We start from the raw sequence: 23,692 nt of genomic DNA on the forward strand, positions 1-23,692 counted from the left end.
CTATCATATTGGCTTTTTTCGAAAATTTCCAAATTGCTCCAGAGATAGGGAATAAGGGAGCGTATACATCATATGTAACTTACAAATTTCAGAATGTCGAATAGCTCATTCCCTGCCCCCTTTTGGTATTCATATGTACAAGTGCATTGGGTGAAGGGGAAGGCGATTGTGTCAAGTGATCTGACGTCCCGCCTCTCCTTATCGCCTCGCCGGCATCGCCATCGCCGCAACTACTACTCCTTAACAGAAATCATGGCATCTGTTTCACTCCCCAGCCCATCGTGGCTGCTTGGAGCTTGTCCTGTTCCTGACGCTATGGCAACGGTCCCTGCCCGTTTTTCATCTGTTTTGGTAATCCCCAGGGGTGGGGTCGCGATCTAGGTCCGAATCGCTATTGCGACAGCGGCCGCAGGGGTATTGAGCCTGCAGCGACGACAGCCCTGTCCTTGACAGCGACATTTGTCATTTAATCTTCTACAAACCACTCTCGAAACTCTCTTAGAAATACTACAATAGGTATCAATATTCCAATGCAGAGATCGGCCTTAATGTTCACATGGAGCTGACGCCGTATGAAGATAGCCATAGTCCAGAACCATGTCCTTCAATATACTAGCCGCGGAGCTTCTGCTCCATATATTCCGCTCCTGCGAAAGTGTCACCGATGTCATAAACCTTGCCTCCACGTGCCGTCGATTACACACTGTTTTCCACCGATCCAATAAACTACAGATCCTCTACAATGTCGCGGAGCTCGAGTTTGGCCCGCTAGATGATATCATCCAAATTGTGACTCAGAATACCAGCCAGGCAGCGCACGTGTCGCGCACCGCACCTCTGACCGACCCCCTTCTCCGACAGATCATACATATCGGGTGCGTGGCCCAGAATTGGGAGGCCATATACCCTCTCAAAAAATGGAAGCTGGATTTCGAGAATCGCCGGACGCTCTCCGACGGGGAGCGATTCCGGCTCCGGCGCGCGATCTACCGTCTGTGGCTGTATCATCGCGCCTTTCACACGCACGACCACAGCCGGTTCACTCGCACCCTGCCCCATATCGTCAGCGAACGCGCGCAGCTGCTGCACAACTGGTCCACCGCCGACTTGGCCGAGATCGAGGATGTGCGCGCGATCATCGGGGATGTCGTGCAGAACCACATCTGCCCCAGCAACGGGACCATCCAGCGTAAATTCAAGAAACGATACCCCGAGAGCACCCACCAGTTGATGTTCAACATTCATCTCAACTACCCGACGGCGGCAGCGGCGCCCGAATATCCCACGGGCCCCCAGAGTTTGTTCGCAAAGCCTTCCGATCCGGTGGCTGAGCGGTACTACCACACTACTCATCCGAGCAACTTCGAATCTTCGGCCAAGTACAAATCTCGCTTCCGGAACGATTTGTTCCACGACCCCGGGTTTGAAGGGTGGGGGGATGAGATCCCGCACTACTACGTCGTGCAGGACATGATGAAGCTTGATCCGGGTCAGGTGCTGTGGCTGCGGGATCACGCCCTGCTCAAGGAACAGGTCGAGGCCTATGTGCGGGACATGGGCGACTGGTTCCGGGATAATGGGGAGACATTCGGGGACACCCTGGAGTGGGTGATGAAGGAGCGAGGCGAGGATATTGGGGAGTTTCGCGCCGCCATCGCTGATCGTGGGATTGGGGTCGTCTGGGATTAGCAACGGTGCTGTTCTGGCTGCCGAATCCATAGACTAGTATTGTATGTGTCTTGTCATCTACAGTCAAATATATGCCCCAAGGTTGCTAAACGGCTTCCTCGTATGCGGCTTCCCCGAAACAGCACCCTTCCAGCCGAGCCAAGCCAAGCAAAGACCATGTAGCATCTACGCATCCCTGGACCTTCCAGCACGAATCTATCTAGACCATATATGACACCATAAGGTATTGGCGACCCTTCTTCCAGCCCATAGCCAAAGGGTGAAATCAGTCCTAAGAACGCGAAAACATCCCAACATCGGCTAATCATCAGCCATCTACTGTACATTAATCTCATATCCCTAACTCTAAACCCCAGATCCTGTCACTTCCACGCGACACACACGACTTCACCAAAAAAAAAATCGAAAAACAAAATCAAGCCCACTACGAAACACAGGGCATCCACTGGTAACACCCGAGGAGGGGGAGTCCACGCGTGCGACTCGACTCGAACACTGCACAGCACTGTCTAACCACCTCAACGGCCAACCCGTCCCATCCTTCTCTCTCTCTCTCTCTCTCTTCCCCCTGATCAGCCCACCCTAAACCGTACGGGGAAATAGCATTCGGCAGAAAAGAGCTGAGGCTGAGCCCGCCTGGAACCGGGGCTAAAATTCCCAAGTGGAGTGGAGTTCAATTGTTGTGTGTGTTCTTTTTTGGGAAGGGTGCGGGTAATTAAAAATGGGGCCGGTTTTGGTTGTTTGGGGGATTACTGTGCGTAGGAGGAGGCGTCGTGTGTATTTGCTACGGGGGGAGGGATGGCTCTACGTGTACTTCGTATCCTGGATTGATAGCTTGAGTGGTGGAATACCTATGTAGCAGAGTATACCGTACAAGGCAGGCTGGGATTTGAGTATTATTGAATTGCATACTCATAAATGCATCCAGCTAACGTACGGAAAATGGAGCAGGAACGGAAATGCCTCGTGGGGCTCCCGCGGCGAGGATGTGGGCCGCTTCGTTCGACCATGGCCTGGGACAACTGGCGAGGACGGGAAAGAAGAGGAACGTAATATAGGCGGGTGGACGCGATGCTGTGTGAAACTCTCGCCCAGGGTCTCGGTCCTTGGGATGATAGCCTGTTGCAAGGTAGAGAGAATGGACAATGGCTTTCTGTGCTCAAAATTGCTTCCTCTCCTCCCTTGACTCACTAACTTCACATGCTTCGGGAAATCTACACGTCATTGAGGGGGGCAAGCCATATCAGGGCTTCAAAACCTGGTGGGACAGATAACATGCAAGGGGCAGAACGCAAGGAAGATCCACAAGAATATTCAATTTCGTCATCTTTAGAGTATAGAAAGAAAAGTATGAGGTGCAAACCACAGACACAAAAATAGAAAAAGAATAAAAGTCGACGACGTAAAAAGGTGCCAGAAACAAGGTGTCGGGAGTATTGTGATGTCCAGCAAACACCGCCAGACCATGTCCATAACCCCAAATGCCATTCCTAACGACGTTCCTCTTGTGTATCATCTCCAGGAGGCTAAGTAACAGACAGAAAGAGAGCTCAAGACCGTTCAATTATCACATCACAAAATAAAATCGTTTCGGTTGGCATGTCACACATTCCCCGATGTCATGGTTTCTTTAACAGCATCCCTGCTTGGTCTCGGAGGTATCCGACTGCTCAATCCTCACCATGTCGCGACGGTCGCCCAGGACGGTCTGGCCCGCGTCACCGCCCTCCAGAGCCTTGCTGGAGACGATACGGTAGATCTCTGCAAAGAGGGTCAGCGTCAAGAAGCAGGCGCATGGATGCGTGGCGAAAGCGTACCTGTGAGGATGTTCTGGAAAGCAAGCTCGACGTTGCTTGCGTCGAGAGCGGACGTTTCAATGAAGGAAAGGTTGTTCTCGCCTGTCGGAATATCATCAGCATACTAGCCCGCTTGACAAAGGAGCATGTCCAGCCCGATGAACAAAGGACATCCACGTACTGGCAAATTGCTTGGCCTCTTCCGTGGGCACAGCGCGCAGGTGTCTCAAATCGCTCTTGTTACCGACCAGCATGATAACGATGTTAGAGTCAGCATGGTCGCGAAGCTCCTTCAACCACCGGTTGACATTGTCGTAGGTTTGGTGCTTGCTGATATCGTAGACGAGCAAGGCACCAACGGCACCACGGTAGTAAGCGGACGTAATGGCACGGTAACGTTCCTGACCAGCAGTATCCCAAATCTGCGCCTTGATCGTCTTCGAATCGACTTGGATGGAGCGGGTTGCGAATTCAACACCGATGGTGGACTTGGAGTCCAGGTTGAACTCGTTGCGAGTAAATCGACTCAAGAGGTTGGACTTTCCAACACCGGAGTCTCCAATGAGGACAACTGTTCAGAGAAACGAAGGAAGCCGTCGCACGTCAGCCGAGATCCTGACACGAACGCGATCTGCTTGATAGGGAACGGTGACGAGAGGCGACTACGCCGGGGGCGGGGGGGAATAAGAGTGGCAACTTTACCTTTGAAGAGGAACTGCCAGCGACATTCGTCAATTACAGGCCTGCCAACGAGTAAAGGATTAGATGAAAGGGGTCACTCACATCATACTCGTCGTTAGCCATAATGGGTATTTTGTGAGCTCTCTAAGCTCTGGTACAGGTAAGATTTATAAAACGGGGAGAGTTTTCGATGTGTTTTGGGGTGTGTGGCAGGCGATTCACGGGAAAACCGACAGCAGTTGAATCTCACTTTCTGGAAACGAGGGGCAGCAGTGCTCTGATTAGTACTTCACTACCTAATCTCTGCAATAATAAAGAGAAGAGGGAGAGAGAGGAACACAGCAGGGTGCGCAGATAAGAGTCTTAAATCCACAAGGCAACAAGAGCAACTTACCGGGAAAGTCTAAGGGGTGGACACCGGGGAAGGGAGATTAGGAGGTTATCCAGACTCTCTCTCTCTCTCTCCTGGTTAGTCTCTCTCTCTCTCCGTCCACCTCTTCCTCCCCTACCGATTCCCGACTGGACTGTCGCCTCTTCGGGATTAGTGCCCTTGTCACGTGATCCCATCATCTTTATCGTCCCCAGCAACAAACTTGCGACTCAAAATACCAAGTTGATGCAGTGTGCTGCACGCGGCAGGGGGTTCCCGAAGTATCTAGTATCTATTTACTCACCCAATAAAGGGGATCGCCTCAACTCGCAGTGTTCAATTTCTCCACGAATATCAGCTACAACTCTTTCCTGCAACTACTCATTGGTCTGCCATATTACTAGTAGGAAACCGATCTATATTCCGACCGGTCCCCACAAGAGACTGCCCCGTCATTCACCGTGGACTAAACTCTCAGAACCTCAGAACCTGACTTAGGAAAGCGTTGCTCAATGCGGCCAGATCCATGTTAGGATCTCACCTCATTTGTTCCAAGTTGGACTGGCAATCACCAGCTCCCATGCACTAGAGACGTTCCAGCGCTGTATTCATTCTGGCCTCACTTTGCAGAAAGTAAAATGGTTCCCCGCCAAGAAGATGAGGCTGAGGATGACATTTCGCTCACTTCGACGGTTGAGAGTGAGCCAAAATCGGAATATGAAGTCGAGCAAGTCCTAGCTGAGCAGCGCTTCGAGGACGGTGTCCGCTATCTGGTGCAATGGGCTGGCTATCCTCCTGAGAGGAACTCCTGGGAACCTGCCGATGCCTTCAGTGATGGGCAAACAATCCTCGACTGGCGTCGGAAAAACACAGATATCGCAGCAGGAAAGTGCAAGAGTTTTGATGTAGATGCCTGGCTGCAATATATGGAAGACTTTGAAGAAAGGAGAGAGGACCGCAAGCGCAGACGCGAAGCTAAGAGACGAAGGCTAGGAGCATCAGCTGGGACAAGCAAAGCTGCGCAGAAAACTGATTCACAGCGACCTCTACAGAAACCTTTGTCTCGACGCCATTCCAGCGGTCCAGGGGTACCGGCACAGAGGCGCGTTCACCAGGAAGTACCTCCGGTCTTGTTCGGCGGTGGCAAGCCACCTCAAGCTCATCCGCAGCGTCGGAGCTCTCTCCATGCGAGCACGAGTATGAATTCAGGCAAATGGTTTCCAAATCTATCATCGAAGTATTGGCACCAGAAGGCCAGAACCAAAGAATTAGATCCTGTCCTTGACGGCTTGGACCTGAGACGACCATCAGAGTGGCCTGAGAACCCTCCCATCGCCCCTACTAGAGCCACCGAACGCATTTCAGACATACAACCCGCACCTGTATCTGATTCAGCAGCCTCTGGGTCTTACCGCAATAGGTCTCCTGAAAAGCTGGAAGAAAATACCACTCGAGTGATTGAGCCGGGGGAAACGCGCAACAAACGGGGCCATGAACCATTTTCGGGCAGACCACCTCGAGCGAAAAAAATCATGACCCCGTCAGGTCTACGGCTTGTAGGCTTTGGCGAGCTGTTAGTTCGGATTCTATACGGTCCGGATAAAAGGATTATAGGCGCCGCTAGGCTTTGTGGCCTCGGGTCAAAGATAAGAGGTCAGCTTCTTAGGCACAAGAGAGGCCACAGCCTTGACATTTGGTTTCAACATGTCTGTACATTGAATCAATACCAAACAATAGCTTCGAATGTGAGTGTCATGTTACGTGTTCTTTGGTCTCAAAGCACGTCAACTTAAGCCCACCTCTCCGTTTTAATCTATAAACCCAACGGCATGGCTTGATAACTGATTTTGATCGAGTTCCAGGCAATGGGCAGAGCCTATGATGTTGGTTGGATCGAAGGATATGACGATACCACACCCGATATCCGCCTAATGTCACAAGACCTCAAGCAAGAAAACACTGTGGCTATATACAACTTTGAGAGAGTGGGGCTGGCGTTTCTCGCTTACCCTCCCGAATCACTCGGCTTTCGAGATCTGAGCAATCTACGCAAGGACATCCCCGATGTGTATCTTCACATTCATGTTAGAGAATCCCTGAATTCCATTGAGCAACTTCACCATAACGCACACGTTCAAAAGTCAACCCCACGATATCCTGAAACCGAGATCACCGGATCGGCCGAGAATTTGAATAGATCCGACCATTTGTCAATCACAGAGGGGTGTGAAGAGACCAAAAGGGAGTTGACAAGATCCATGAAAGATCGAACCGTGACAGAGAACGCTTCAAAACGTCACATGTCCCCTGACCAACACGTAGCAGAGGCTACTGTGAACGGGCCCAGCCTACCGAATTTACTCGAAGACATCGATACCGACCCTTCTCTACCAGAACCCGCTGGATTTGAAGCAATGGATATCGATCATGAAGGGCCACCACCGGCTCTTGAACAGAAGAAATCTCTCACTGATGATGAGCTTAATCTGAAGAATGTCTTCAAAAAACAATTTGAAGTGAATTTTGAGACTTTGGTCAAGGTGAATGCAGGGTCGAAAACTCAATTAGCAAAGGTACTATACCTTATGTACCCGGAAGATCCGATTCATGCCGAAGAGTTTCAGCTGTTGGCCGAGTTCCTCAAACATTACAACCCAGTCATATACTCCAGCCGGTATGAGGGGGACTGGGAGAAGTTTGCGCGGACAGTCTCTAACGGAGTCGTGTTCGTATGTGTCCTCTAGACCTGGTTCGCTTCAACTTCGCTTCTGAGCTGACTGTTCAATAGTTCCACGAGAGCTTTGCGGCCTTCCACACACTTCCATTCCTCAAACAACTCCTCGGAAAATCCTCCGTCGGTTTTTGGAGCGTTTCGTTGGTCAAGCCGCTGCAATTCGCCGACCATCCTTCTCACTTTCAACGCATATTTCCCCACGGCTGCGTCATCTTGATGACCGAGGAATTCATGGTGCGTGAGCAGCATGGCACGATCGTCTTGCTTGCCTGGATGAACGATTGGATGAGGAAGAAGATCCCGGGGTATTGGAAGATGATGTTCCGCCCTGATGTCCTGAACTGGGTTCTCCAGCAACACGAAACCAGTCCACAGGCGGATCAAGAAAAGTGAGTTCCTGCGACCCAGCAACCTGGCCTACCCTCTCCCTCCGACAGCAGCATCACGCGAAAGCTAACAATCATTCACCCCTTTCCAAAACCCAGTTGGTTAACCATGTACCGTCTGATCTCGCAACTCTGCGTCCCCTCCGCCTACAACACTGCCTCCGGCGAAATCCTATCAGGCTCCACCGACGAGTACTTCGAAAGCAACGCCATCTCCCCTCCCAAACTCCAGGGCTACGGGTCGCGTACCGAGAAAGACAACCCCGACATCCCCGCCGGCCTGTCGCGCGCGCACCTCGATGCCGACCACCTGATCGAATTCTTCGCCGGATGGGCCCTCGTCAATAACCATTTGTACCGTCGATTCGTGGTCGTCACCAGCCCCGGCCTGAAGGTCCCGCGGTGGGCGGAGTGGAACCACATCGAGCTCAAACACGGCGCGAGGGAATTCATCGAATCCTTCCAGATCGACTACAGGTACTATTGGAGCAAGCTGACCGAGAAGCCCGGTTCGCAGGGCGGAGCAAAGGACCACCACAGCCATCAGGCAGCATCGCCTTACACGCCGCGTACTCCGGGCGGCCTTCGTGCGGCGCCCACTGAACACAAAGCTTCAAGGCTCACGCAAATAATGAACTCGGCGTCGGCGCAGTATAACTATCCCGAGCCTTATCAATGAAGCATCGCACACTCTGTTTCGATGCTAAAGCCGATCGTGAATGTTATTGGTGGCCACAAGTTTTCGGAAAGCTCCTTTAATCTGAACAAAAAAAAAAACCTGAAAACAGCCCCTTCTCATGCAAATATTCAAAAAGGCTCATGTTACACATTTCAGCGTGGAGTTGTTTTTGTTATAAAATGTACCTGAGGAAGTTAGAAATACCCTTTAAAGCTTACAAGTCCGTTCCATTCTTACTGTTGAAATATTCTTAAGCATCTGTTGGGTTTCTCGTTTTGAGGACCCCAAGGAGGGAGGAAACAGTACAAATGATATCATGATATTCACAAGAGGATGCATATTCGCATACGGGAAATACAAAATAAAGGACTACTTTGAGATAGAAACTGTGCAAGCCCAACTGCCCCGGCGCCAAACGAACCAAACAGAAAAGGCCAATCGCTGCATGTGGAAACCTACACGGAGAGGGAGATAGGGATAGAAGATGGAGATAACGAGGATGTGAGCGGACCAAGGATCATCAGCCTCTCCTCAGAAGCCAGCTGCTCGGTTACGGTATTCCTTGAAGTTTGAGATTGCATGCATCTCAGGCGAAGTCTGCGGCTTGGGCTGTTTGTCCTTGGTCTTGGCTTTCTTCTCGCGCCGCAGCCTCTCCTCCCATTTACTTTCCTCGGCGGCGATGAGAGAATGGAAGCGCCCGCCTTGCCCGCGGGACAGATAGATCGGCTTCTCCTTGCGCTCCGCCACGGATTCGGTGACCAGCACGAATTTGACGCTGGAGCCCGGGGTTTCGAACATCGCGTCGCTGAGGATCGTCTCGAGCTCGGTTCGGAGAGCGCGGGCGCCTGTTCCCATGTTGAATGCGTTGGCGGCGACCTTGTGCAACGCGGGCGTTGTGAAGCGGAGCTCGATGCCGGAAAGAGAGAAGAGGGTCGTGTACTGGGCGAGTAGGGAGTTGCGAGGTTCGGTGAGAATGCGGACGAGTAACGGGACCGTCAGCGCTGATAGTGCAGCTGTGACCGGAACCCGACCCACTAACTCCGGGATGAACCCGTAATTCTGCAAGTCTGTTGGGTTCAATAGGTCTAGGGCGTTGAAATAGGCTGGCTCGCCGTTGGGTGATGCGGATGCGGCGGAGTTGAAAAAGGGGAGGTGTTTTTGGTAGAGTGCTTCCTCCTCGGAGCCAGGGAGAATGGGAACCGGTTGGTTATTATTCGCCGAGCCTGATTCCCTTGCACGCTCGGAGGAGCCTGACTGCGCCCGAACCGGCTGACCGAAGCCGATTGAGCCACGGGCTATCCTATCCATGACGACCTTGTGCAAGCCGACAAAAGCACCGGAGAAGATGAAGAGGATGTTATCGGTACGCACATTGTAGACCTCTCCCTTCTGCGGACTATGTCCCCCTCCAGGTGGGGTGAACGGGGAGTTGCCCAAAGGGCTGTTCGACGGATATGTGTTCGGGGTGTTGTTGACGCGAGGCGCGCTCCTCTCCTGCTTCGCTTGGACCTGGACGGTTGTACCCTCGATAAGCTTCAGAAGAGCTTGCTGTACTCCTTCGCCACTGACATCTTTGCCGTGGCTGATCTTCGTGGCTGCAAGCTTGTCCACCTCGTCCAGGACAATTATGCCTCGTTCGGCCTGCTCCACATCGTAATTCGCCGCGGCCAACAGCCGTTGAACGCAGACATCCGCATCTTCGCCGATGTAGCCGGCTTGGGTGAACGGAGTGCAATCGGAGATGCTGAATGGGACCGACAAGATCCTTGCTAATGTCTTTGCCATCAACGTTTTGCCAACACCCGATGGTCCCAGGAGTAGAATATTCGACTTCTCTAGCTGCAGTGGCGACGAGTCTGGCGAGTCTTCAAGTTCAACCGGGGCCGTCGTGGGCGCAAGTAGATCCGCGTTCGGAGGGAGAGGGACGGTTCGTTGTTGACCTGGAAATTCATCTGTATGCAAGTTAGAGTTTATCGAAAGACCTAGATTCTTGGCTCGTAAAGTGACTGCGGATGTCTTACCCTCGACCGGGTGGCGCTCGAGTGCCTCCCTGCGTGCGCGCTTGGCCAGTGACTCTGCGTTTTCCTCTTCTCGCCTTTGCAGCTCTTGCACTCGTTGGTAATGATTGAACACAGCAACGCTCAATATTCTCTTGGCACGATCTTGTCCCACGACAAACTGATCTAGATACTGTTTCAAGGATCTCGGCGTGACCCGCGGGGCCCCGAAGGCCGGAGTAGACCCGAGAGGCCCAGCTGTTGGCAACCCTGCTTCATAACTTCCGGTCCATGGCTGACTGGTGAAGTCCGATCGATCAAATTGAGAAAGTGTGGGATATGTTGCTGAAGAATTTGTGAACCCGCGACCATTGCCTTGGTATTGCGAGTTCGGCGCATGCCGATAGCGGAGGACAGAGTAGCGGTGCACCCTAGGGGAACCGCACGCCCGAAGAGGCGACCGCAGCATGACCGTGAGGATGGGACAAGTACAGACGATGCTCTAATCTAATCCTCTCCGGGTGGATATTATAAGCTTTGAATAGAGGAGATGGGAGAAGAAGCCTGGAGAGATAGGACAGGAGCTCTCGGAGACGTCGCTTCCGATGGTGGCAGATAAGATACAATCAACCGAACCGATAGCTTTCCCCGCAGCACGTGATGCTTATCAAACGATGCTATCCGCAGATGACGTGGTCTGGATTGTACGGACTGAATAGGGTTTGTATTTTGTTGATATCAAGCGATGTCTGCCAACGTAAGACTTTTTTAGTCTAACTGCCTTAGATGCTGAATTGGGCTACGGATACGCCAGACCAGGCGACAATAGAATCCTCCCGTCACATTCCGGACAACAACCTGAACGAGTGAAACAACAATACAAAAGTATTTTGGATATGCATAGAAAACCTCTGATTCCTTGATCAGTCATATGGCCAAATCGAAGTCATGTAAAATTTTTGAGTCATTTGACAAGAAATTTCAGCACACAAACAAGTTGCAGCATGATTTCAATCGTCCTGCGCCCGTCTTTTAAACTCAGTGAACGATGGAGATGCGCCGAGCTGATATGTAAACACAACATTCCATGCCTGAGCATGCGTGTGTCTCTTACTTGTCAAGTCGCAGTGCACGAACTCCGATTTCGAATTTTGTGGCCGTGGCTGCTCAAACGTCCAAATCGTTTCGATGCAGACCCTATGAGTGACTTTGAGCAAGATGAGCCAAGAATAATCATCACGATTGGGGCATAAAATTGCATCTGGAGATCCCTTCACCGAGTAGCTCTCGACTGAATGCTCGCTTTATTCCAAGCAAAGCAGATTCTCTGACCCAGCTGCTACCGAGACGCCTGCGCCTCCAATGTCTCCCTCCGTGTATCTCATTGATTCGTCTTGAAGGCAGGTTGTTGTTCCATTGTCTGAGAGATGAAGTTTCGCAATGCTGCCCATCGACTGGTTCCTGCATTGGCGTCGGGGGTCGCATTGGCGTTCGACGAAGCAGCCGTCTCCATGCTTGACAGCTGTGCCATGTTCATTGCGAATCTGTCTCGTTCGACCTTCTCTAGCTTCTCTTTGCGCTTCTGAGCACCCTTCTTATGTTTCAGAGTCTTCTGCTTGATGATGTTCACCTGGTTGCTCGAATTCTTCAAGTCTTCCTCGGTTTCGGGTAGGGCATCCGCCAGGGAGTCCAGATTTGTGACGAGTTTTTTCGAGGCACGTCGCCGTTTGTGGTTCTTATTCGAGCTCTTCTCAATCTTTGAAACGAAGCTGGCATGCTTGATCAAGCGTTTGTCTTTCTTAGTCGTGCGAAATTCATCGAAGAGACTCGAGTTTGTAGGAAAGGTGCCACTCCCGCTGGCGGGCTTCTTGACGACATCCTGTTTCTTTGCCGGTCTGATGGGGGCCTAAAATGATAATTCGACCTGTCAGGGGGCAATTCTGCAGCGAATAGTGGAGTCGAATCGACTGACCATGACTGTGCGATCTATTCTCTCTTACTGAACTGGAAAAGAGGGGGGAAGAGTTCAGTCGCATGTGCTCGTGATTATTAGGTATAATTGATAATAAATTGTTGAAACTGCCGACTATTTTTTGGAATCAAGCCTCTTGTGGAATAGTGCAACAAATTGTTCGAGCCCCTGCGTTCACCGCCCGGGTTGTTGTCAGTCTCCGACTTTCTCCCCCGAATCGGAAGAGCCGTAAAAGGCCTCGGACTTCATTGGCACATGATTAGCGTGGTTCCTTCTTGGCTGGTCGGTCGGAGGCAAATCCTCTCGGTCAGATTCTGTCCAACAAGCCTGTTTCTCGTTGGTTGAACAACCTGATACAGATCTCTCATCGGTGGGGAAGTTCTTACACTACTGCTAACACTGCTAAACCAAAACTGGGTTGATGTTGTACAGAAAATCCCAGGGAATGTTTTGATCGTCATCTTTCCATCAGTATTTTCCCTCAAGCCTCCGAGGTCCTTTGTATCTTCAATTGGGAAGGAGGAGATCCACAATTACGGCTATCGAACCCGTCCCTTTATCTTGCTCTTACATCAGGGAGCCACACTGCCACCCACCACACTTCGGCAGACCAACTTCACTGATCTCATTTGTGACCTTTGCATGTGGATGCAGTCCCCAGTCCGCCTTATATCACGCCGCTGGTCTCGTCCACCTTGCTGGAAGACACTTGTGATTCTACCTCGGCCCCAAACACCCCAGCGCCTCCTTCCTACTTTGTTACCTCCGAGGGCCTCGCCGCTTTCTGCTCCTTCAAGAAACTTTAATCCCTCATTTTCCCACCCCGTTCGGCACTTCTCCTACACACATTTTCGACGGTCTGGTGAACTTCTGGACAATCACACGACAATGGGCTCTCTTGGACCTTATCAGCGCAAGCACCGGGTTGCTGTGATCGGCTCAGGAAACTGGTATGTACACTTGGTCGCGCTCTCGCTTTAATAAGAGTAAGTAGGGGTTACTGGGTGCTAACAAGGCGAAAGGGGTACCGCTATCGCCAAAATCGTCGCCGAAAACACTGCCAGCAACCCTGCCATCTTCGAGAAAGATGTTCAGATGTGGGTTTTTGAGGAGAAGGTCGAAATCGCCAAGGACTCACGCCACTACAACGCCTCCTCTCCATTGTGCCAAGGGCCACAGAACCTGACGGACATCATCAACACCGTTCACGAGAACGTGAAATACCTCCCCGGAATCACTCTGCCGGAGAACTTGCACGCTAATCCATCTGTGGTGGATGCTGTCAAGGACAGCACGATCCTTGTCTTTAACCTCCCTCATCAATTTATCATCAAGACTTGTGAACAGATTAAGGGCAAGATTGTGCCGTATGCGCGGGGTATATCCTGCATCAAGGGCGTGGATGTGAACGAGGAAGGAATCAGCCTCTTCTCGGAAACGATTGGCAAAATCCTGGGGATCTATTGCGGTGCTCTTTCTGGTGCCAACATCGCCAGTGAAGTGGCGCAAGAGAAATGGTCCGAGTCCAGCATTGCCTACGATCCCCCACACCTGGATTCCAAGGCTCCTTCGCCCAACCGCTCTCCCTCTGCGTCTTCTGAGAACCTTGTTCACTTCGAACACAAGGATGTATCTGGCCAGCTTTCCCAGGTGAAGCTGCAGGCTCTACCATCCGAGTTCCCTCCAGTCGATCATGCTGTTCTCAAGTCCCTGTTCCATCGTCCTTACTTCCATATTCGTGTAGTGAATGACGTTGCTGGAGTCTCCCTTGGTGGTGCTCTGAAGAATGTCGTCGCGGTCGCTGCCGGCTGGGTAGTCGGCATGGGATGGGGCGATAATGCCAAGGCTGCTATCATGCGGGTTGGGCTTCTTGAGATGGTCAAGTTCGGCGAGAAGTTCTTTGGCGCGACCATCGAGACTCGGACCTTCACTGAGGAAAGTGCAGGCGTTGCCGATCTGATCACGAGTTGCAGCGGTGGCCGTAACTTCCGCTGCGCAAAGCTCAGTGTGGAAAGGAAGCAGTCAATTGAAGAGGTCGAAGAGACTGAGCTGAACGGCCAAAAGCTCCAGGGCACTTTGACTGCAATTGAAGTGAACAACTTTCTGAAGAAGCAGGGCATGGAGGATGAATTCCCCTTGCTGACTGCAGTCTACCGTAAGTCACCTCTTCTAAGTTCTGACCCTTAACACCCCCAGACAACTAACCTTTGGTAGGTGTTCTCACGGGAGCTATGTCGGTGGAAGATATTCCATCATTCATCGAGCGGTAAATGAGACCTGATGACATGTCCCTTTGGCTATGTTCTTGTTGTTAATTCATTGGGAAATGTTTCTTTCAATCTTATAACAGAAAGCCGATTACTCCAACATACACGGAAACGGACGAAGCGACGAGCGTTGGCGCAAACCAGGCTATCTTCAGCGCGCGGTTGTAAAGACGGAAGGACACAACGCACATACGACATACCCCTTCTTGCTCTCTTTTCTCTCCAGCCACTACGTTCTAAAATGGGTTTATATCCTTTGTTTACTTTCTGACCTGTTGTTGAACTTCTCACCGTTATTTTTCCATGCACATAGATAGATGACCATAGACCTTTATGACACTGGCTTGTTCTATACTATATTTACCGCAATTCGGGCTACGATGATTCTTAATACAGGTAAATATGACTAAATATGGAACACGAGACAGAGTACTGTACTGCACAATACTTTTGTACTACAGTCTGCCAACATGGAGTTGGGAGATTCCGGTGATGACGGAGTCCGGAGTTAGTATCCATCGTATCCATCATACCACGAAGGCCGGGCCTAGACTAGGTAATTTTTTTTACCCGCTCCCGCGCTTCCCCGCTAAGCTACAGCCCGCCAGCCAGCTTGCCAACAACAACAAACGGTGGCCCATGATCATGATGTCAGGGTTCCCGCGCGGGGAGGAGGAGTCAGCCACGGGGGTTGGGTTCAGGCGCAATCCAGGAACATGAGAGAAACTTGGTCAGGCCTGGATGCGTCTCCAATCATTCTCTTCTCTCCTAGATTGGATTGATTTAAAAACCCCCTCAAGGCCCACTGCTCGTGCGCGACTGCGACTGCTCCGACTCCTCATCTTGCAATTGATTCCCCCCCATTTGTTCCCTTATCTTACTCTACCTACCCCATCCTTTCCACCTAGTGACATCGGTGGCTCCAGCAGGCGCGTTTCTCCCCTCACCACGGTCTTTACCACAGCAACGCTCTTGTCCGACCGTAATCATACAAGGTCAATCGGAGTTCCCATACATCTGCTTAGGATCACACTATGTCTTCTCCCCGGCAGGTCTATCTGCTACCTCTCAAGGATGATGGCTCTCCAGACGTTCCGGGAGGCTACATCTATCTCCCCGCACCCTCCGACCCGTCCTACCTTCTCCGCTTCGTGATCGAGGGGACAAGCTCGATTTGCAGGGAAGGTCAATTGTGGGTAAACATCCCAGAAGATGGTCACCCATTTGATCGGTCTGCTTTCCGCAGCTTCAGGTAGGAAGACGATTGAATATCTTTTGCGTTGGTGACAGTCCAATTGTTGAGACCATGGGTAGACTCTCTCCGGACTTCAACAAGAATATTCAAATCGACGTTCCCATCACCTCTCCCGGTTCTTTTGCCTTCTACGTGACCTTCTCTCCGCTTCCTGAGTTCTCGGTTTCTCAGACTGCAACTCCGGAGCCGACAAGAACCCCAACTTACTACATTGACGTCTCGCCAAAACTGACCCTCCGCGGTCGCGATCTGCCACTCAATGCTCTTTCCATTTACTCGGTCATCTCCAAGTTCTTGGGGAAATATCCTACAGATTGGGATAAGCATCTTAACGGTATTAGCCAGCGCAACTACAACATGATCCATTTTACGCCTCTGATGAAACGCGGAGACTCCAACTCGCCGTACAGTATATTTGACCAGTTACAGTTTGATGATGCTGTGTTTCCCAACGGGGAGGCAGACGTCGCTAACCTGGTCACGAAGATGGAAGAGAAGCACGGTCTCTTATCCCTGACGGATGTTGTATGGAATCACACCGCCAACAATAGCAAATGGCTTGAGGAACATCCAGAAGCTGGCTACAGCGTTCAGACTGCACCATGGCTGGAATCTGCCTTGGAGCTGGACAATGCCTTGTTGAAGTTCGGAGAAAATCTTGCTTCTCTCGGGTTGCCGACTGACTTCAAGTCAGTGGACGATCTTGTCGCCGTCATGAATGCAGTTCGTGAGCATGTCATCCACAAACTCAAGTTATGGGAGTTTTACGTCGTCAACGTTGCTGCGGATACACAGAAGGTCATTCAGCAATGGCAAACTTCCAAGAGCATCGACATAACGAGCGATGAGTGGTCGCATCACAAGCTGAAGGATTTCGGCAGTTGGACTCTGGAAGAACAAGCGATCTTCGTCCGTGAAAAAGCTATTCCGACATCCAAGAAACTTCTTGGCCGGTACAGCAGAGCGATTGAGCCGAAGTTTGGAGCAGCGATACTGACTGCACTGCTCGGTCCCTCGGATGCTGCGAATTCTGATACCACTGCGGCCGAGAAAGCTATCTCAAAACTCCTCGATGAGGTAAATCTGCCTTTCTACAAGGAATACGATGCGGATATTGCGGAGATCATGAATCAGCTCTTCAATCGGATCAAATACCTTCGGATCGACAGTCATGGACCTAAGCTTGGCCCAGTCACGGAGCGAAGTCCACTTATCGAGACGTACTTTACGAGGCTGCCGTCGAATGATACCACTAAGAAGCACGATAGCAGGGCTCTGGCTCTGGTCAATAACGGCTGGATTTGGAACGCTGACGCGCTGCGGGACAATGCTGGGCCTTTTTCCAAATCGTATCTCCGTCGAGAGGTCATTGTTTGGGGTGACTGTGTGAAATTGAGATATGGATCCTCTCCTGAAGATAATCCCTTCCTCTGGGAATTCATGACTAAATATACCCGACTCATGGCTAAATATTTCTCGGGTTTCCGCATTGATAATTGTCATTCTACGCCGTTGGTAGTGGCAGAATATCTTCTGGATGAGGCACGAAAAGTTCGGCCCAACCTCACAGTGTTTGCAGAACTATTTACTGGCTCAGAAGAGGCGGATTACATCTTCGTCAAGCGACTTGGTATCAACGCTCTCATTCGCGAGGCAATGCAAGCCTGGAGCACCGGAGAGCTTAGCCGACTTGTGCACCGCCATGGAGGCCGTCCAATTGGAAGCTTTGGGGTTGATGTTCCTGCGTCCGGAAGTAGTCATGCTATAGCTTCATCCGGGATCGACAGTGGGAAGGAGAAGGTCTCTCACATTCGCCCCAATCCTGTGCAAGCTCTTTTCATGGATTGTACTCATGACAACGAAATGCCGGCCCAGAAGAGGACAGCGATAGACACGCTTCCCAATGCAGCTCTAGTAGCTATGTGCGCCTCGGCCATCGGAAGCGTCATCGGATACGATGAAATCTACCCCAAGCTTGTCGACCTTGTTCATGAGACTCGTCTGTACTCATCAAAGTTCTCGGAGTCCTCCAAGGTTGATTTGAACTCGCTCGAAGGAGGTATTGGTGGCATCAAGAAACTCCTCAACGAACTACATACTGTCATGGGCTCAGAGGGATATGACGAGACTCACATTCATCACGATGGAGAGTACATCACGGTTCACAGGGTACATCCGAAAACGCGGAAGGGAGTTTTCCTGATCGCCCACACAGCGTTTCCAGGGCAAGATAGTAAAGCGATACTGGCACCCACCCGCCTGGTCGGTACTCGAGCAAAGCATATTGGCACGTGGCGGCTGGAGGTTGACTCGAGTGAGAGTACTAGGAAGGAAGTGTCAGAGGACAAATCCTACCTACGGGGCTTACCCAGCCAAGTTCATGCTATCGAAGGCACAAAGGCCGAACAAGACGGCAACGACACAGTCATCTCAGTTCTGGAGTCGCTTGTTGCCGGATCTATCTCCCTCTATGAAACTTCCATTCCCAGCGCTGAGCATGCGTCTGGGCTTGATGTTCATATTACGGAGGGAGTAGACGATGCTTTTGGAAACCTTAGCTTGGTTGATCTCAATTTTGTGCTTTATCGCTGCGAAGCAGAGGAGCGAGATTCTAGCAATGGCCAAGACGGGGTATACAGCATTCCAAACTACGGCTCTCTGGTCTATGCGGGTCTTCAGGGTTGGTGGAGTGTACTTGAGAACGTCATCAAGTACAACGAACTGGGTCATCCTCTTTGCGATCACTTGCGCAATGGCCAGTGGGCTCTGGACTACATTGTTGGAAGGCTCGAGAAGGTTGCTAAGACAGAAGGATATTCTGCTCTACACAAGCCTGCAGCCTGGTTGCGAGAGAAGTTTGAGGCTGTTCGCAGTCTGCCAAGCTTCCTACTTCCCAGGTATTTCGCCATCATAGTTCAAACTGCCTACAACGCAGCGTGGAAGCGCGGCATTCAGCTCCTCGGTGGCAATATACAGAAAGGACAAGAGTTCATCCATCAGCTGGGTATGGTGAGTGTGCAGATGACTGGATATGTCAATTCTGCATCCTTATGGCCGATAAAGAGGGTGCCTAGTCTCGCAGCTGGTTTGCCGCATTTTGCTGTTGACTGGGCAAGATGCTGGGGTCGCGATGTTTTCATCTCCCTGCGCGGGCTTCTACTCTGTACCAGTCGGTTTGAGGATGCGAGGGAGCATATATTCGCATTTGCGAGTGTCCTCAAACACGGAATGATTCCCAATCTACTCAGTAGTGGAAGACTACCACGGTATAACTCTCGTGATTCAGTCTGGTTCTTTCTTCAATCTATTCAGGACTACACCGTGATGGCACCCGATGGAATCAAACTCTTGGACGAGAAAGTGCCCAGAAGGTTTCTTCCTTATGACGATACGTGGTTCCCATTCGACGATCCGCGAGCTTACTCAAAGCACTCAACTATATCCGAAGTGATCCAGGAAGTGTTCCAACGACACGCTCTGGGCTTATCGTTCCGGGAATACAATGCAGGGCCTGACCTTGACATACAGATGAAGCCGGAGGGGTTCGATATAAATGTCCAGGTCGACTGGGAGACGGGCCTGATCTTTGGTGGTAGTCAGTTCAACTGTGGAACATGGCAAGATAAGATGGGAGAAAGCGAGAAAGCCAAGAACAAGGGAGTCCCTGGAACGCCGCGTGACGGAGCTGCCATTGAAATCACAGGTCTTGTATACAGTGCATTGAAGTGGGTAGCGGAGCTACACGAGCGGGGACTTTATCAGCACTCTGGGGTCGATCTTGGGGAAGGCAAGTCAGTGACTTTCAAGTCATGGGCGGCAAAGATCAAGGAGAATTTCGAGCGCTGCTACTATGTTCCACCTAATCCGGATGAGGATGCCAATTACGTTGTTGATCGGAATGTGGTCAACCGGCGTGGAATCTACAAGGATCTTTACAAATCAGGAAAGCCATACGAAGATTACCAGCTTCGTTCAAACTTCCCGATTGCCATGACTGTTGCACCAGATTTGTTCACGCCTTCGAAAGCACTGTCAGCCCTGGCACTTGCCGATGAGGTCCTGGTCGGCCCGGTCGGCATGGCTACTCTTGATCCTTCTGACCTCAATTACCGACCTTACTACAACAACTCCGAGGATTCTGAGGATTTCACTACCTCCAAGGGTAGAAACTATCATCAAGGTCCGGAATGGGTGTGGCAGCGCGGATTCTTCCTCCGTGCGTTCCTGCACTTTGATCTAGCTCGCAGAACAACACGCGAGGAGCGAACTGAGGCCTACCAGCAGGTTACTCGACGACTAGAAGGCTGCAAAAAGGCTTTGAGAGAGAGTCCGTGGAGAGGTCTCACGGAGCTCTCGAACAAGGACGGTGCACACTGCGCTGACTCGGTAAGCCTCAACACACCCCCCGTTGAGCAAAATCGCGGCGCTAACTATAATATTTCCAATAGTCACCCACGCAAGCATGGTCTGCTGGATGCCTGCTTGATTTGTACTATGATGCTTCACAGTACACTCAGGATGAGTGATCGCTTCCAATAATGCCAGGTGCCTTGGCGGACAAACCATGATCACCTACTGGTGGACTGAGCAATATTTCTCACTCGATGCAGTGTGACAGGCCACATAACCACTATTTAGCATCTATCTCCTTGACAGACAGTAAGAACTTCGCGTCTTTTGACTATTGATCAATGTTTAATAATTTCGTATCAATTTCAATGCCGGCTAAATGGTTGCAGCTCGGCTGTACAAAACGAACGACTGTACCTGTAGAGACTGGAAGCGAGACATAAAGGTGTGCTGAGTCAGCCGACGGCACAAGTTTGTGCATGAGGACGGTTTGAGTTTGGGTTCGTTGAGACGCCCATCGAAGTGAAGCGATGCCCGACACGGCGAAGATCGCATTTTAGCGCAGAGATTGCGGTGTAGGTCCCTTGCTTCGAATGTTGCCTGACGTGGATCTGTTTTTGGCATTTCTGCTTTACACTTCGCAACAACTTCGAGGCTGTGACGCTGTGTACTACGTGTAATCTGGCCCCCCTGACGTCAGTTGTTTTTAAGCTGCGCATTCCTCCCCGGACAGAAAGAGCTCCGCGTGCCCATATGCATTGATAACCCGAGACATCCGTCAAACGCACTCAAGCGCAGAACACGACTTCACGAGAGTCATGTCGCTCACGCAATCTGCTGCGGCAGCGATGCTGACCGTGGTTGATGCGCCCATTGAAGTACATGAGCCGAGTTGGGGGGATCAAACGGACTCTCGCGACCTCTACACTCAGTTTGTCATTAGTTTGACTATCGGTCTGGGCGCTTTCCTTGCTTTCTGTGTAAGTAGCTGGAAGCCACTTGGAAATTCCTCTTCTCTAACGAGTCGAACTGGCATAGGTTCTGCGACCGAAATGGACCGAGCTTTATGCCGCGCGGAGAAGACAGCGCTGCGCCGCATCCCACTTGCCTGAACTCCCGGATAGCTTCTTTGGTTGGATACCTGTGCTGTATCGGATTACTGAAGAACAGGTGCTCGAGTCGGCGGGCTTAGATGCATTTGTGGTAAGTGCTGCTGCATGCCCCCGTCAGCTTGTTCCTGGTCTTAGATAGTGGCTGACAATCCCAATGTCCGATTCAGTTCTTGACCTTCCTCAAATTCGCGATTCGGTTCCTCTCCGCCGTATTCTTCTTCGCCTTGGTCATTATCCTCCCTATGCATTACAGGAATACCGGTAAATCGGGCGTCCCGGGCTGGGACGACGATGACGAGCCTGTTGACACTTTTGATGGCGACAAGGATAAGAAGAAGATTATCTCGGACCCGAATTACCTCTGGATGTATGTGGTATTCACGTACATCTTTACTGGACTCGCCGTCTACATGCTCGTGCAGGATACAAACAAGGTCATTCGTATCCGGCAGCAATATCTCGGGAGTCAAACAAGCACGACAGATAGAACGATTCGTCTCTCTGGTATTCCTCACGACATGGGGTCGGAGGAGAATATCAGAGAGTTTATAGAGGGTCTGCAGATTGGGAAAGTGCAAAGCGTTACTTTGTGCAAAGACTGGCGCGAATTGGACCGGCTAATTGATGAGCGGCTCAAAATCCTTCGGAATCTCGAGTGGGCATGGACGAAGCACCTGGGTTATAAACGTGTCAAGGCAAACGCAAATCGATTGCCATTGTTGCAGCAACATGCGCGTGGATCCAGCATCGTTTCGGAGGAGGATAGCGAGCGCATACAACTTCTCTCTGACAGCATGCCAGACCATGTCCTTGACTATGCTCACAAACGACCGACTACCCGCATCTGGTATGGACCACTCAAGCTGCGCTACCGGAATGTGGATGCTATCGACTATTACGAAGAGAAGCTGCGGAGGATCGATGAACAGATCCAGCTTGCACGCCAAAAGGAGTACCCACCCACTGAGATCGCATTCGTCACGATGGAGTCTATTGCCGCCTCGCAGATGGTTGTTCAGGCCATCCTTGATCCGCAGCCAATGCAGCTTCTTGCTCGGTTGGCACCAGCTCCTGCCGATGTTGTGTGGAAGAACACCTACATACCTCGCTCGAGACGAATGATGCAATCCTGGTCCATTACAGTTGTCATCGGCTTCCTGACGGTTTTCTGGTCTGTGCTTTTGATTCCTGTGGCGTACTTGCTCGAGTATGAGACGCTTCACAAGGTGTTCCCCCAGCTCGCGGATGCTTTGTCACGGAACCCTCTTGCCAAATCCTTGGTTCAAACTGGTCTTCCCACTTTGGTCCTCTCCTTGTTGACGATCGCGGTGCCGTACCTGTACAGTTGTAAGTCAATCTTTGTTAGTCTTTATCGCTACAGGAACTGACCGGTTACTCAGGGCTGTCGCATCAGCAGGGCATGATGTCTCGCGGTGATATTGAGTTGTCCGTCATTTCGAAGACCTTCTTCTTCTCCTTTTTCAACCTCTTCCTTGTCTTTACAGTGTTCGGGACTGCAACAACATTCTTCGGTTTCTGGGAGAATCTCAGAGATGCATTCAAGGATGCCACCACCATTGCCTTCGCACTGGCCAAGACGCTGGAGAACTTCGCCCCTTTCTACATCAATTTCCTGTGTCTACAAGGTATAGGTTTACTCCCATTTCGTCTTCTGGAGTTTGGGAGCGTGGCGATGTATCCCATAAACTTTCTCACAGCGAAGACACCCCGCGACTACGCCGAGCTCAACACGCCCCCTGTGTTCAGCTACGGATACTCTATCCCACAGACAATTCTCAGTTTAATCATCTGTGTGGTTTATAGTGTCTTCCCCAGCTCGTGGTTAATTTGTCTTTTCGGGCTGATTTATTTTACCATCGGTAAATTCATCTACAAGTACCAGCTTCTCTATGCCATGGACCACCAACAGCATTCAACCGGGCGAGCGTGGCCCATGATATGTAGTCGTGTGCTGATGGGCTTGATCGTCTTTCAGCTCGCGATGATTGGTGTCCTGGCATTGCGCCGAGCCATCACCCGCTCTTTACTCATCGTTCCCCTCTTGATGGCAACTGTGTGGTTCAGCTATTTCTTCTCGCGTAACTACGAGCCCCTGATGAAATTCATCGCGCTGAAGAGTATCGACCGTGAACGCCCTGGTGGAGGAGATATCTCGCCTTCTCCATCGTCGACTTTCTCGCCGCCATCTGGTCTCGAGCGTGATGCCTTCCCGATTCGAATTGGTGGTCAAGAACTGGGACTCAGGCTCAAGAAATATGTGAATCCGAGTCTCATTTTGCCCCTCCATGATGCTTGGCTTCCGGGACGCAGCACAGCCCCAGGATACCAGGAAGACTCTGGTGTCCAGGAGACGCCAAATGTCGCACCCGACGAGAGTGTCTAA

At 51.2% G+C, this 23,692-nt stretch overlaps 7 protein-coding genes across 7 annotated transcripts; 4 read left to right on the top strand and 3 right to left on the bottom strand.

The window, feature by feature from the left end:
• Positions 1–246: 246 nt before the first annotated feature.
• On the top strand, positions 247–1,829 carry BO95DRAFT_379140 (F-box domain protein). Its single transcript, XM_025583312.1, has 2 exons — positions 247–516; positions 579–1,829. Exon 2 carries the CDS (start codon positions 598–600, stop codon positions 1,687–1,689), a length of 1,092 nt encoding a protein of 363 aa, XP_025447407.1. The 5' UTR covers positions 247–516; positions 579–597; the 3' UTR covers positions 1,690–1,829.
• Positions 1,830–2,990: 1,161 nt separating this feature from the next.
• BO95DRAFT_438145 (Rab family GTPase) lies at positions 2,991–4,625 on the bottom strand. The gene is made up of 6 exons (XM_025585442.1): positions 4,561–4,625; positions 4,269–4,419; positions 4,188–4,200; positions 3,667–4,056; positions 3,507–3,587; positions 2,991–3,450 (listed from the first exon to the last, which is right to left on the bottom strand). The coding sequence occupies exons 2-6, from the start codon at positions 4,287–4,289 to the stop codon at positions 3,320–3,322; spliced, it is 636 nt and encodes a 211-aa protein (XP_025447408.1). The 5' UTR covers positions 4,290–4,419; positions 4,561–4,625; the 3' UTR covers positions 2,991–3,319.
• A 169-nt stretch (positions 4,626–4,794) lies between these two features.
• On the top strand, positions 4,795–8,419 carry BO95DRAFT_510422 (putative Chromo domain protein Chp1p). The gene is made up of 4 exons (XM_025591349.1): positions 4,795–6,281; positions 6,399–7,265; positions 7,325–7,659; positions 7,756–8,419. Exons 1-4 carry the CDS (start codon positions 5,175–5,177, stop codon positions 8,333–8,335), a joined length of 2,889 nt encoding a protein of 962 aa, XP_025447409.1. The 5' UTR covers positions 4,795–5,174; the 3' UTR covers positions 8,336–8,419.
• A 222-nt stretch (positions 8,420–8,641) lies between these two features.
• On the bottom strand, positions 8,642–10,925 carry BO95DRAFT_438148 (putative ATP-dependent Clp protease). Its single transcript, XM_025585443.1, has 2 exons — positions 10,357–10,925; positions 8,642–10,287 (listed from the first exon to the last, which is right to left on the bottom strand). The coding sequence occupies exons 1-2, from the start codon at positions 10,799–10,801 to the stop codon at positions 8,867–8,869; spliced, it is 1,866 nt and encodes a 621-aa protein (XP_025447410.1). The 5' UTR covers positions 10,802–10,925; the 3' UTR covers positions 8,642–8,866.
• A 788-nt stretch (positions 10,926–11,713) lies between these two features.
• Positions 11,714–12,385, bottom strand: BO95DRAFT_403571 (FAM207/SLX9 family protein; the record flags this gene model as incomplete). The annotated part of the gene is made up of 2 exons (XM_025583929.1): positions 12,305–12,385; positions 11,714–12,238 (listed from the first exon to the last, which is right to left on the bottom strand). The coding sequence occupies exons 1-2, from the start codon at positions 12,305–12,307 to the stop codon at positions 11,714–11,716; spliced, it is 528 nt and encodes a 175-aa protein (XP_025447411.1). The 5' UTR covers positions 12,308–12,385.
• Positions 12,386–13,192: 807 nt separating this feature from the next.
• On the top strand, positions 13,193–14,574 carry BO95DRAFT_351196 (glycerol-3-phosphate dehydrogenase family protein; the record flags this gene model as incomplete). Its single annotated transcript, XM_025582076.1, has 3 exons — positions 13,193–13,254; positions 13,327–14,459; positions 14,519–14,574. The coding sequence occupies 3 exons, from the start codon at positions 13,193–13,195 to the stop codon at positions 14,572–14,574; spliced, it is 1,251 nt and encodes a 416-aa protein (XP_025447412.1).
• A 1,031-nt stretch (positions 14,575–15,605) lies between these two features.
• BO95DRAFT_449210 (putative glycogen debranching enzyme Gdb1) lies at positions 15,606–23,692 on the top strand (the record flags this gene model as incomplete). The annotated part of the gene is made up of 5 exons (XM_025587933.1): positions 15,606–15,823; positions 15,886–20,212; positions 20,275–20,348; positions 22,082–22,635; positions 22,689–23,692. The coding sequence occupies 5 exons, from the start codon at positions 15,606–15,608 to the stop codon at positions 23,690–23,692; spliced, it is 6,177 nt and encodes a 2,058-aa protein (XP_025447413.1).

Source organism: Aspergillus brunneoviolaceus (assembly GCF_003184695.1).
Source record: "Aspergillus brunneoviolaceus CBS 621.78 unplaced genomic scaffold BO95scaffold_3, whole genome shotgun sequence".
NCBI lineage: Eukaryota > Fungi > Ascomycota > Eurotiomycetes > Eurotiales > Aspergillaceae > Aspergillus > Aspergillus brunneoviolaceus.